A 12,998-nucleotide genomic window follows, 5' to 3' on the forward strand; every position below is an offset into this window, starting at 1 on the left:
GAATATATGATATACCCTTCATGTCTCAGAGGGCTACTTCCATCATATTTTAATGCTGTGATTTGAATTAACATTAGATGGACTTCTCAAAAGTTAATTCCACAAAATAAGACCAACGATTTGTGGCGTTGTGTTAATTGTGACTAAGAATAGTACTTTGAGATGAATGGGTTTTTTGAGAAGCTTGCAAGGCAGATGAAAAGATGAAAGCCTCAACAAGTTAAAGAAGCAGCTCCTTAACTCTAACCTACTCCATCACACAGACTCATTAGGATCGGGTTTCTGGAGCTGGATGGTTGCCATTTGGAGTTGACTAATGACTAAAGACTAATCCTAGTCCTTGAGGGCAGGTCTATGGGAAGAAGGATGAAGGGCTTTAAAAAGACTGAAACTGATGTTGTTGTCGCCTTTGTCCCCATGTATAAATCAGCACTCACCAAATAAAATAACAGTTCTTGTGGTTTTGAGGGTGTCTGATTTGAAATCTTCTTGTTGTAAAGACAATTTTATTTAACGAATGCTATTTGAAAACCTCTGAATTGATTGTGGTCTAGTTGCAGAGAAATTTTAGGGTTCTTTTAAAACATCCCTTAGTCAGTTTCAGCAGTTGTTGAAATTTTTGTTAGCCTTGAAATAAGGATGCTGTTTCTGTCTTTAAAGACAAAGCTCACACCTGTCACACCTGGCACTGTCTTTATTTTTCCAATTGACTACACTGTGCAAAAGTCTTGAGCCATCCCTTGTTTCTTTACATTTTGCTTTCACAGAGCCAGACTTTCTTGAAAATGTTTAAGTGGTCTTGAGCACAGTAATCTCTTTATAATCTTCACTGTTTTGGTCATTTTAGTTAATAGTATGATGCAATTTCAAAGAAGATTTTTTACAAAGTAAAAGCAGTTGGTGAATAAATCTTCCAGTGTATGTCGTTACATAGATGTTTTATACCAGACCTTCCAAACACCCTGTCCACACTCTTTTTCACAGCATTAGTGTTGTCAGCTGAAAAGAAAGGTCTGACCTTTCCATAGCTTTCAAACCATGCCGCTTTGTTAAATCTGTGGAAGTTACGCAGTCACTCTCCGATGTTTGGTTTTTGTCTGCTTCCTCATTTGCAGTTTAGAATTAATGACATCTACAATCTGTTGCGGTGTCATTACATATGGTTTCATGATATAGCGTTGCCTGATGTACTGCATAATGTTATACTGCTCTATGCGTTAAAAACTGTAAGGTGATCTTACATCTTGATATACACTCAAGGATTTACTATTTACATGTCAGGCACACCACTCTCACACATCAGTCAGAGTACACTATTTGAAGTTTGTGTTGATGTCTGGCACTTTGTGTGTATCTGCTCGATGATCAGCCTTTGCCCAGGCCAGTTTTTGCCCATGGATTGCAGTATACCGGAGTGAAAGCCAGTTAGCCTTTGAATAGTGCCCCCTAAAGAGTGATAACACCCACTGTTATTTCTCTCATTCTGATTTTATCTAAGTCATTATCAAAACCCAGCAGGGCATCTTTTTGTGTAGGAAAACAGTCCATCAGCTACTATACTGGAGCCCTAAGTAGGAATACTTCTACTTAGGAAGGAAATGTACAAGAACTACAATGTGGAAATACTCCATTAGAAATCACAACTATTAATTTAGTTATTATTAATGCTGTCAGCCTTAATCTTGTTAAAATGAAGTTTACACCATAACCGCATTAACACGGCAAATCTCCATTAGCGAGTTATCGCAGATCGCCCCATGCGTGGGGCTACATGGCGTCAACGCGTTAGCGTTGTTAGCTCAGCTCGTTAGTGCAGTTAGCTCGTTAACACATTAGTGCAGTTAGCTCGTTAATGTGTTAGCACGGTTAGCTTGTTAACGCGTTAGCACGGTTAGCTCGTTAACGCGTTAGTGTGGTTAGCTCGTTAGCGCGGTTAGCTTGTTAGTGCAGTTAGCTCGTTAATGCGTTAGCGCAGTTAGCTCGTTAACGCGTTAGTGTTGTTAGCTCGTTAGCGCGGTTAGCTCGTTAACGCACGGGGCGATCCGCTATAACTCGCTAACGGAGATTTGCCGTGTTAATGTGGTTATGGCATAAACTTAATTTTAACGAGATTAATGCTGAAAGCACTAGTTATTATATTTGAAAATAATATAATAATAGTTCTGCTATATTGATCAAAAGGTATTCCCATCCTATTTAGAGTGCACATGGGCTTTAAATAGAAATTAAAGTTTGTACAGTGCATTCCTTTTTCACATCAGGTTTGTAGATGACTGGGACTTATTACTATTTACTTTTATTGTCAGACAAGAAAAATTACTTTTTCTCTGTTGTGTATAATGTAAGTATTGCTTAGTACTCTATGGCAGATGCTTCACTGGAGACATTGTGAATATGTTGCACCTCATCTATGTCTGTCCTCTCAGAACATAACTGACGTGTTTGTAGTACACCCGACGACTGCGCCTTTCGCACAATTACTTCTGTCTTTAGATCAACAATATGTCAAACTTAATAGCCTCATTTAATGATGTGTATTTATTTTGGCATTCAAACGAGCACTGTTGCACACTGCACTCAGCATCAATTAAAAGCGTACCCATAGCATGAATGCCCATCTGCTAACATGCCCAGGCCCCATGTCATCTTTAAAACACTGATACGCTTATGGAACATATATTTCAGATCAGTCAGTATTTTATACTGAGTGAAACATTGTGGCCTGAGAAGCATTTAAGGTTTCATCTAATTTTCTTTATCTATATAGGCATATCAGTAGTTTTTAAACCATAAAATAAGCCAAAATGTTGAAAAAGTTTGCTTTTTAAAATCCGTTATAATTGTTTCATGACTCATTTGAGAAATTTAACTGTGCCTCATTATCTCATCATTGCTCAACATGAACTTTGCCAACACTGCCTGACCCCAGTTCACAAAGTTTCTGTGCTCACCAGTGTCTGGAGTTCTGTTGAATCCTGCTTATATTACCTCATTAGTAATCTTCTCACCTCCTTGCAAAATTTTCCCCCGGATGAAAGGCAGCACATGCTGTCGTTGTTACATCTCAGGTCTCTGTGTTTATAGGCTGCTGCATGGTTGATTGCTACAACACTAACATCATACTGCCTGGTGCTGCAGAGTCAAAGGGACTGCAGCTTTTTATCACATTATTTGCATAACAGACAGGCCCTCACTGGCCTGCGAGTTCATCCAGACAGATCTTTAAACACTGAGTTTTTTATCTGATAGCACCATGAGGGCCATATTTCAGTTTGTCACACTAAACTAAAGCTGCTTTCACACATAAACTGCACCCCTGAACTTTTCTCAACAGTAACCTGGCAGCGCTGTATGTGAGAACACAAATATCTCCCTCCATCAGATCAAACATTTACTTAGTCTGTACTCTGTACCAGTTTCTTAATACAGTCCTTGTGACATATGTATGAATAGCACATGCACATGCTGTCAATTCAAAGCACAGTGCTTTTCATTCATAAATAAATGAATAAAATAAAGTTATAAGAGGCTTTTATTTTTTCCTGGAGGTCAGAGGATGATTTCAGTTCAGCTCACAGACACTGTGCTTTCTAATTTCTTTAAAGGAAAGGAACAGTTCCCCAGGCTTCAATAATGACATCTCTCAGGTCATGTGTCAGTTCTTCCTGTTTTTTAAGGACATGACTTTCAGATACTGTTTGACTAATGTAGATAGTATTTTAGGCCTGCCACTTCTTCTTTTGCCTTTCACTTGTCCAATTGCCTCACAATTTTTAAGGCTTAATAAGTAAACAACAAGCAAAACAAAAAAAATCCTTCTCCACTCCTGAAGAAAGAAATGTCTAAAGATACAGCAGGTGGTTCATCTTTTGAGTCTGCTCGAATGATTCATAGGTCAATGTCAAAAATAAATAAATTTTAAAAATCCTTGTATTTAGACCACTTTAGAAATCCCAATAAAGAATGGCGTTTAAAATATAAAGTAATGAGGGCTGGGTCAAGGCTTTTAATTACTTCTGTAATATTTCTAATTCTCATTTGATTAGCTGTTGATTGTTAGAACTTGAAATTATGACAAATTTTATAACATTTTCAGGCGATTACAAGTCACTACTTCAGATTTGTGAATCCAGATTTTGAGTTTTATATTTGATGCACTGATTTTTTTTTTTACACCATTATCCTTGTAGTTTTAAGAGTTTCTTAGAGAAGTGGTTTAAACATTCAAATGGAGTGGCAAAGTTTTTCCCTCATTCTGAATGTAAGGTCTAACACATGATAGCAATACTTTGACTCACCCCAGTGATATTTCTGAGTCATTAAAGCTTTCCTAGGGTGAGCTGTTTGGTTTCTGACAGCCTATTGGAAAGGACATCAATTTTAACCAGAGTCAGCTGCACTTTGCATTAGAGGAGAAGTTGTCACACAGAAGAGAAAATTGGGTTAAAATATAATGACAGTTAAATAGATCTGATATTATATCAGGTATGTGAAATAAAGGTAATCTAATTTAATTAATTGGACAGATAATGAAGGTTTTTGACCTTGCATTATCTCAGAGCACAGGCAGATAGGCCGTCTATTCAGCAAACCTATGCAAATAGCTCATGATCATTATCGGCGATGCTCTTTGAACTCAATTACCAAGCATGATCTGCTGATAAATTCTCATTAGCACCTAAGCTAGGTGTCTGTGCTGCAGATCATCTGACAGAGCTCAAGTCATTGTATCACAGCTGCAGGAACTTACCTGTTTGTTATTTTTTTAAAGGCAACAATGGCATAAAAAGCAAATCCTCTGTTTTGCTGAAATGTACAGCACATCCATCATTCAGCAGTAATGGGGGTATTTTTCTGACGCTGACAGTTTGATGGACCATATTTATTATAATGATACGGTATGTGTACTGTATCAAAATGACTGTGTAGGAGGTGCTGTGTTGCCCTTGCGCTGCCTAATTAAAAAGTTAGTGATGTTTTTGTCTTCCTAAGCAGAAGTTAAGGAGGTCTTGTGTTTTTGTTTTTTTTGTGTTTGTTTGTTTTTTGTTCTTTTGCCGATGATTAGAGGTACCCTGATTTTCCCTACTGAGCCTAACATGAAAAAAATGGGAAAAAAAGCAAAAGGACTAGGGATGGGTATTGATAAGATTTTAACGATTCCGATTCCATTTTCGATTCTGTTTAACGATTCGATTCCTTATCGATTCTCTTATCGATTCTTTTTTTTTTTTTTAAAAAGGAGAACACTAAAGTCGATTAGCTTAGAACTGTGTTTTATATCTTCTCTTTGAACAAGATAGAAATTTAGGAGTAACATGGCCTTACAAACCCAACAGTGAGATCTTAAGAGAGCCACAGCCTACGGCTCTTCAATGGGGTGTCACAGGGTCCCCAGGAAAAAAAATGTATATGTAAAATAATAAAATAAATATTCTCCTGTAGCAATAACAAAGTTTAACATAAATTATTCTGTAGCAATTACACAAGAATATCCAGTAATGTCCTGCCTACAATTAAACACATTCACTTACCAAAGTGAAATCGGGGGCATCTGCTGTGGCAAATGGGTGCCAGCCTTTGACCACAAACTTAGACACTGCTCGGTGACATTAGTCTATCCTGGCCTGAAAGGAGACGCTACCGGTAGACTGCAGCGAGAACTGCCAGCATCTGAGCCAGCCAGACTCTGTCTCTCTCATCATGGTTATCTAAATGCAACGCACAGTAATAGCAGGTTTTGTAATAAGGTAAATCGCGCTAACATAATATGCAACGCTAATTGATTAGTTACCTGCAGTATTAACGGGAGAGGACGTGGAAACGCTACCGCTGCTGCTGGGTTGAGCTTCGCTAGTCCGGAGCGGATCAAAAACACGACATTCGTTGAAAGCAATCGCGTGTTTTTTGAGCAAATGCTTTTGCATATTCGTAGTGTTTCCTCCCTTTGATGAAATCTCTACTTTGCAAGTATTGCACGTTGCCCTGTTGTCATCCTTTCTCATAAAGTGTAACCAAACTTTTGAGCGTTTGTGCCGCTCAGGCGCCGTGTTTCCTACTGGGTAAAAGACGCTACTCAACGTGATGACGTCATTCGGGGCGACTGGAATCGATAAGGGAATCGTTTTTAAAAGTGGCAAACGATTCCAAGGAATTGAAACAGTGGGAACCGGTTCTCAACAAGAACCGGTTTTCGATACCCATCCCTAAAAAGGACCAGCTGTTTTATAGGAATTACAAAGTTGTAGAAGTATTCCAAGAAAAGTATAAGTTCTTAGCCAAGTAAACACACAAGTCACTGATTAGTAGTAGTGTATATGCAAATCACCATTGTTTGTATTGTATTTGTAATGAAGTTATAAAGGACTGGTTTGTCACTGTCTGTCTTCATTTTGTTTCTCTCTGTTGCTTAATGACTGACCATTACTGTTTTTTAAATCAGCCAAAGCTCTTCTACAAGAATTTGGCTTTTTTTCTTTTTTAGATTAGGAAAAAAAAGCTGTGGCACCAACAGATGGTATAATTTACACTTAATGGTACTATGCAGACACTCATGATTCACACTCCGATTGCTGTGTCGGTACAAAGGATATTCCCTGAAATCAATATGGCAATTAATTATAGACTGTACAGAAATTACTCATTTTTATGAATAATAATTCTTCACTGACTAACTGAAATACAGACAGAGATGAGATTTTATTACTCTATCACATTTCCTTTTAAGGACCATTATCTTATTATAGTTAGATATTTCATATCTTTAATGTCACTATATATATATAAAATACACACACAGACACACACTTAATACTAAAGAAAATAGGCCTAAATTCCTTTAATCTTCTTTGAAATGGTCTTAGTCAGGAGTGTCTTAGTCAGAACCCACTGTGAGGGAGAGTATATTCTATTTTCATCCACCTCATTAGGTTTTTCACTTTAATTAATGGCAGGATGTGCTCACAGAGGAACTGTCCTGTCTGTTCGTTAAAGCCAATTATATGTCTGTGCAGAGGCAGACTGGTGGCTTCAAATAGGTTTTTAGATAGTGGAGTCTACAATATTGTGCGAACTTGTTTGTGGGAAGCAGTTCATGTTAGCATACGTTAGTACGATTTAATCACGTTTCAAGCCCAAGAAACTTCATATTCCCTGGATCATCATGCAGGTGTAGTGGAAACATGAAGGTAAGCTTTGATCAGAAAGGGAGATCAAAAAGGAGTGGTTGGGCACAGCTGCGTTTTTGCATGCCGAGCCATATTTTGCTGAAAACTATGAAGATCCCGGATATTCGTATTTTATTTTGTCGTTTGACCCAGCGTTTACAACTGTTTGCTACATCACTCATGTTTACAAAGCGGCAGATGTGGTGTTTAGGATATTTCATGCCCTGTACCTATTATAAACTCACCATCATCAAAATTAAATGCAAACCACAGCCTGTGATTAGTAAATTTGCAATTACCATGTCTTGTTGTCCCACTAATATGTAGTTGGTGTAATGCAAATATAGGTCATGTAGGGCTGTAGTTGTGCCTGTAGGCATCCATTTAAACACTCCAGTCTGGCTTTTTCTTGAGTTTAATTGGAAAATGTGTCACTAATAACCCATGCAACTTTGAGTTGCATTAGTTATTGCTGCAAGCCTCTAAGAAATACATATGGAAAAGGGGAAAAAAAACATTTAAGTTGTGTTATTTTAACGGGGCAATCCATAAATGTTTAATAAGCGCTTGTTTTTTGTTTTTGTTTATACAGTAGTATTCTTCACTTAAATTAATAGCTTAAATGGGGGCTCCCCAGTAATCTACAAAATAATGTCATAAATTAGCCAAAAGCATTAAGCACTAAGTGTTTTCTTTGCCCACACATGCAATGGAAGAAAAGCCATTTTAGCGTTGGTCCAGTGTTAAGTGTATCAACTATATTGGCATGTTCACAGCTGCAGAAAATTGAGTGAGGTGTGCAGAGAGGGTGCATGTGCTCGTGCAGACAGGGTGGTAATAGGCTGTCTCAGTGCTTAGGAGATGGCGGGGGTGTTCTGAGAGGGCAGAGAGCCAAAGAAATGGACTTCTAATGGCATATCCAAAGGTGTTCAATGACAGTTAACCTTTCCAGCTAATGATTAAGGTCACTCGTAATGTGTATCACACATCAGCCCCAGATAGCATTTAGTCACCAATGGAGATAAATGTGGAACATGAATATTGTATAACTTTAAAATACCCCGGGTCGTAGAACATTGCTGTTTTAACAGTGATGGTTATTCCTGTTCAAGGTCAGCTGTTTGGGGCAGTGGGAAACCCCGGCCCGGTCTGTACAGCAATGAAATTTCGACCTTCCAGCCCAAAGATTCTTACTGCCACAGAACTGAATTTTAAAGTCAGAAGCAGCTAATGGATGTGGATTTGCTAATTCCCACAATGAGACCCAGTTCCAGTAAGGATTTAGCTTGGACAATGACAAAAGCAGAAGGCTCTCTCGGGGCTGCCTGTGGAGCAGATGTCTGCTTACCTGCCAGTGTCAGTTACACGAGCGTTACATCTTAATGCTGCTTTATTGTCTGCTCATGAAACCCTGATGCAATCCACTCAAGTGGCATAACAATCGTCCTTGCTTCACCTTGCCATTTTTATTCCAATCTGATATGTCTTCATCCACTATTGCAGGCAATCAGCTGTTGCTGTTGTCTTATTGATTTGTAATTGTGCTCGCAATAGCTGAAGCAAGGACTAAGCTTGGAAAACCCTAAATGAAATGAGCCAGATTACTGAATTTGCTGTGTTAGACTGTTTTTTTTTCTTGCTTGCTAATTCTTAGAGATGGTACACACATTGTTGTGTAGCAGGTTCTACCAGGAAATTAAGTTAAATAGCGGATGGACCTCTGACTCTGCGAGTAGCAGTCATAATTCCCCTCTAAAAGCTTCATGCCACTTAAGTTATTAACATTTAATTCTGCAGCATCACAGTGGATTAACCCATCAGACAGTGTTCTCATTAAGATCTACTCATCAAATGTTTTTTCACCGGTGCCTCTAGCCTACTGTACCTCAGTCTGTCAGAGAGAGAGATTCAACCTGCTTGGCTATTCTGTTATAAGCACACATTTGTTCACAAGAGCAAACATCCATTCTTCGTGATAGTGCATACTGTTAATATTTCTTTCTTTGTGTGGTCACAGCTTTAAAACAAACGAGTTCATATTGGGTAACTCTGCAGTGAACAATGTTAAATTCATGCTGAGTTTCAGGACCAGCGCAGCACGTAGGGCAACAACAGGTAACTTCTGAAGGCAAAACTCAGATGAAGAAATAATTCACAAATATGAATTGCATCACATTAAAATACGTTTTACTTACTCTGCTTTTTTTTTATTTTATTCCAAGTAAAGTGGGCATGACCTTTTCAGTTTTATTGCCCCACTGTAGAATGCATGTCACATACAAGTAACATACAAGTTTGAAATCATTTTCATGTCCCTTAGTGATATGTCTGTCACTAAGGCTGGCCAAGGATGTGTTTGGATAGGCACCTGGGAAAATTGACATGTTCAATGGATACAGCCACAACCAGTGACCTTTGCATTATATAGTCTGTGCTCATCCAGGAATGGAGAGCGATTCCTCAACACCAGATATAGACACGTGCAGTCTATTCGCAGAGGGGTGACAGCTTGCATCCCTTTCAGAAGAAGCCATATCTTATGTTAAGCATCCTGTATATAGTTATTATAGTTGTGTTCTTTAAAATCTATTCCAAACACAATCTGGTGTTTATTTTTTTTGACTAGTATACATACTTGTTGAGGGCATCCTGCATTTTTTTTAACACTTTCCTCTTTTTTTTCTTTCTTTTTTTTCTCTCAGATGTTTTCGTTGTTAAGCATTGCTGATCATTTTAATCAGGTGGATGTTTTTTCGGTGGTGCAGTTTTATGAAATAATTTTAGAAAGCTGAATTTCAGTAAAAAGCTACTTACATTTCTTCTATACTCTTGAAAAACTTTTTTGTAAACAGCCAGCATAATCTTCTTATCTTTGCAGAGTGTTCCTACGGGCCATCAGTCAGTATGCAGCCGTGTTGAACAAGAAGTTTCTGGATCAAACCAACTTCGAGCTACAGGTAGGAACTGAACCATTGAATAAATATCTTGATATCAGCACTTCACATCTCAAGATAATGTTTTTTGTAGACAAGGCAGCACTGACATTTTAAGCACTATTACCCAACAGTTTTAGGAATAATTTTGTGGCATTTTTCTTATAGCCTGTAGTTTTATCTTGGGGCTGTTGGAGATGCCGCATTGTTGGATTTTCTGAATTGGAAAAAGATCACTGAAGGCAGCAGACATAAGAAAATAAATAAATAAAAATTGTGAAGAGGGAACATCAATTACCCTGTAATGGCCAGCAATTTTATGTGCATTTCTGAATATTTTAACCTGCTCACCCTGGAATTGAACAGCTTTTTCTACTTGTTTTTTAAATGTCTGAAATGTGGAAAAATGTTAATGTTGTCAACAACTGAACTGCTGTGAGCTTTGCTTTTAAAGCTTGGTCATTGTAACAGTCTTTTTCTACCGTTAATTGCATACAGCATTTGGAGCTGGAGGCCTCTTTATGGTTTAAGGAAAAAGCTGTGGGGTTTTCCCCATAGCTTAATGCACATGGGTTGGGCAAAGAGAATTTAGAAATTATCAACATCATGAAGAGTTGTGTTTTATACTCATGCATGGGCTGGCAGTAAAAAAAAAAAAAAAAAGCCAGACACCATTGCACTTTAGCTTCTGTCATTGTCTGATGTAGTGTGTTCTCTAGACGATGTTGGCCTAAATCAGCGCCCTCTTCGTCCACTTGGACAGATTCCATCTCATCATTACATTGCAGTGTAATGAAACTGCAATGCTTTCCTGCTCACGTAGCATAGTACTGGATAAGACTGTTGTTAGAGCTATTTCTTAAAAATGTCCAAACTTTGTAATATATTGTATTATTTATTTAATCCAGTCTGTTACTGTTATTGTTTTGGAACAACTGTAACCAGACATTCTGAACTATTCTTTTGCTGCAATCTTCCTGTCTTTCCGTCTGTGTCTGGGTCAGCTGTGGAACAACTACTTTCATCTGGCTGTGGCCTTCCTTACCCAGGAGTCATTGCAGCTAGAGAACTTTTCAAGTGACAAAAGAGCTAAGATCTTCCACAGGTGAGAATGAACACTCTCAAAAAAACACGATGCCCTAATTTCCCACCAGCACAGCTCGAGTTCCCTCCCCAGCATGACCATGACAAGACTATGTATAATTCATCAGATAAACTATTTTCACACCCAGATATTGTCCAGTGTTGAACTCTCTCGCATGCAGTGCACAACAGGGCATTTTACACCGTGGTAAACCTGGCATTTCCCCTGACAGTTACCTAAGTTTTTATATTTAACTATGGGCTTAATTGACTTTATATTGGGGTAGCTGTTTGGTTTAAAGCCATTTCTGACCAATCTGAACATGTGCTTTCTCACATACATCCCAGCAGGGTGATATCTAAAAATGTTCCAGGTTGTAGTGCATGTGCAAACACGGCTTCCTGTGGTTCTGGCAGAGGCAGTACAGGCCTAATAAAGCTGTTTTAGTACTGCTGCTTTTGTCGACATTACCCAGCAGAGCTGTTTGCAAGAACACAAATGTTCAAATCAGTCACGTCGGACATTAGCTAGTGTTTACCCTTCCGGCCCCCCAAATACAGAGTCCCAAAAATCAGGTAACAGTTGTTGAATTCAGAGCGAGGCAGTGGGTGTCATTAGTCTTTGTCTCTTGCACACTGTACCTTGGCGACACCTTTGCCACCACAAAAAAAAGTATTTCTAATGGTAAGAACATGGTTATCCTGCTGTTGGCTGCTACATGAAAGAAAGAGCCGTTATGAACAACATCCAGACTAAATTATTCTTACATTGTCCATGTTGTAAAATTGCAAAACTTTCAAGGCTAGGAAGAGGCATATATTACATTCAAAATGTAGTTACTGGGTAATGTTCGATATTCAGGTCATCACTCTTCTGGGGGTTTTTTCATTTGTTGAAGACAGAAACTGAAGGCGAAATAAAATTGTCTTATTATACCGCCCATAATTTTTTAAATAGCTGAACGTTTAAATCCTTGAAATTTAGACCTTTTTACTGCTTCTAAAATCTACTTAATTGTGCTTTCAGCTATAAATTCAGGGAGCTATTCATTTCGTGTTCATCCGGCTCCCTTTATCCACAAAGAGCCATTCATCTACATTAGTGTTTCTCAGAAACTGTGATAATGCATCCAAATGTGTAAATGTTTTCTGGGCAGACATAGCGCATATTGGCTCTCATCTTCATTTTGAGGAGCTTTTGACACTGAAATATACATCACGCTGGCTCACGCCCGACAGGCAGACTGCTCGTTTGTCAGTGCTTTATTATTGGCCGCGGTGAACTCCCAATAGATAATAAACAATGTTCTATGCAGCACAACAGCCAAACACAATGCAAGATCCAAGCCACCCCCACCAAGCAAAAAAACAGGAATATTATCGGGATTGTCATTTTTTTCCCACAGTCTTTACAACTCTACCTGCACACTCTCTTTCTCCACCGTCCCTCCACCTACTGCTCAATTTTTTTAGCCTCTACCTCTCTGCATCCAGTATCCTTGTCTGCTTGTGGCTGAATTGTAAGCTTTCCCTGCAATACCAATTATTGTGCCTTGCTCAGAAGCAGAGAGCAGAGGGGTGAAATCAAAGATTTGTGAAGCACAGCTCTTTAGCACTTTGCATTGGCTTTTTTTTTGTCCCTGCATCACACATCTACTAGTGCTGTTTGTGAAGTTCTGCTCCATTACTGGAGCCTGTGTAATCCTAATGCCATTCTCACACTCAGACCACCGAGGCACAGATAACAAGCTTACATGTCTGCATGCCCTGAGTGGGAGGATAAATATATCTATGGCAGTCTGGGTCTTATTTTTCTTAG

At 38.6% G+C, this 12,998-nt stretch overlaps 1 protein-coding gene across 2 annotated transcripts in view; it reads left to right on the forward strand.

Annotated features, from left to right (window-relative positions):
* The window catches only part of dock1 (dedicator of cytokinesis 1), a 201,025-nt gene that overhangs the window by 146,003 nt on the left and 42,024 nt on the right, over nt 1-12,998 (forward strand). For both annotated transcript variants that reach the window (XM_085361488.1, XM_085361489.1), the window contains exons 30-31: nt 10,042-10,120; nt 11,101-11,201. In XM_085361488.1, the coding sequence (XP_085217614.1) occupies nt 10,042-10,120; nt 11,101-11,201 (180 nt within the window). The remainder of the gene's footprint in view (nt 1-10,041; nt 10,121-11,100; nt 11,202-12,998) is intronic.

Source organism: Diplotaxodon limnothrissa, linkage group LG8 (assembly GCF_057381915.1).
Source record: "Diplotaxodon limnothrissa isolate DT_005_m linkage group LG8, D_limnothrissa_male_GT1.1, whole genome shotgun sequence".
NCBI lineage: Eukaryota > Metazoa > Chordata > Actinopteri > Cichliformes > Cichlidae > Diplotaxodon > Diplotaxodon limnothrissa.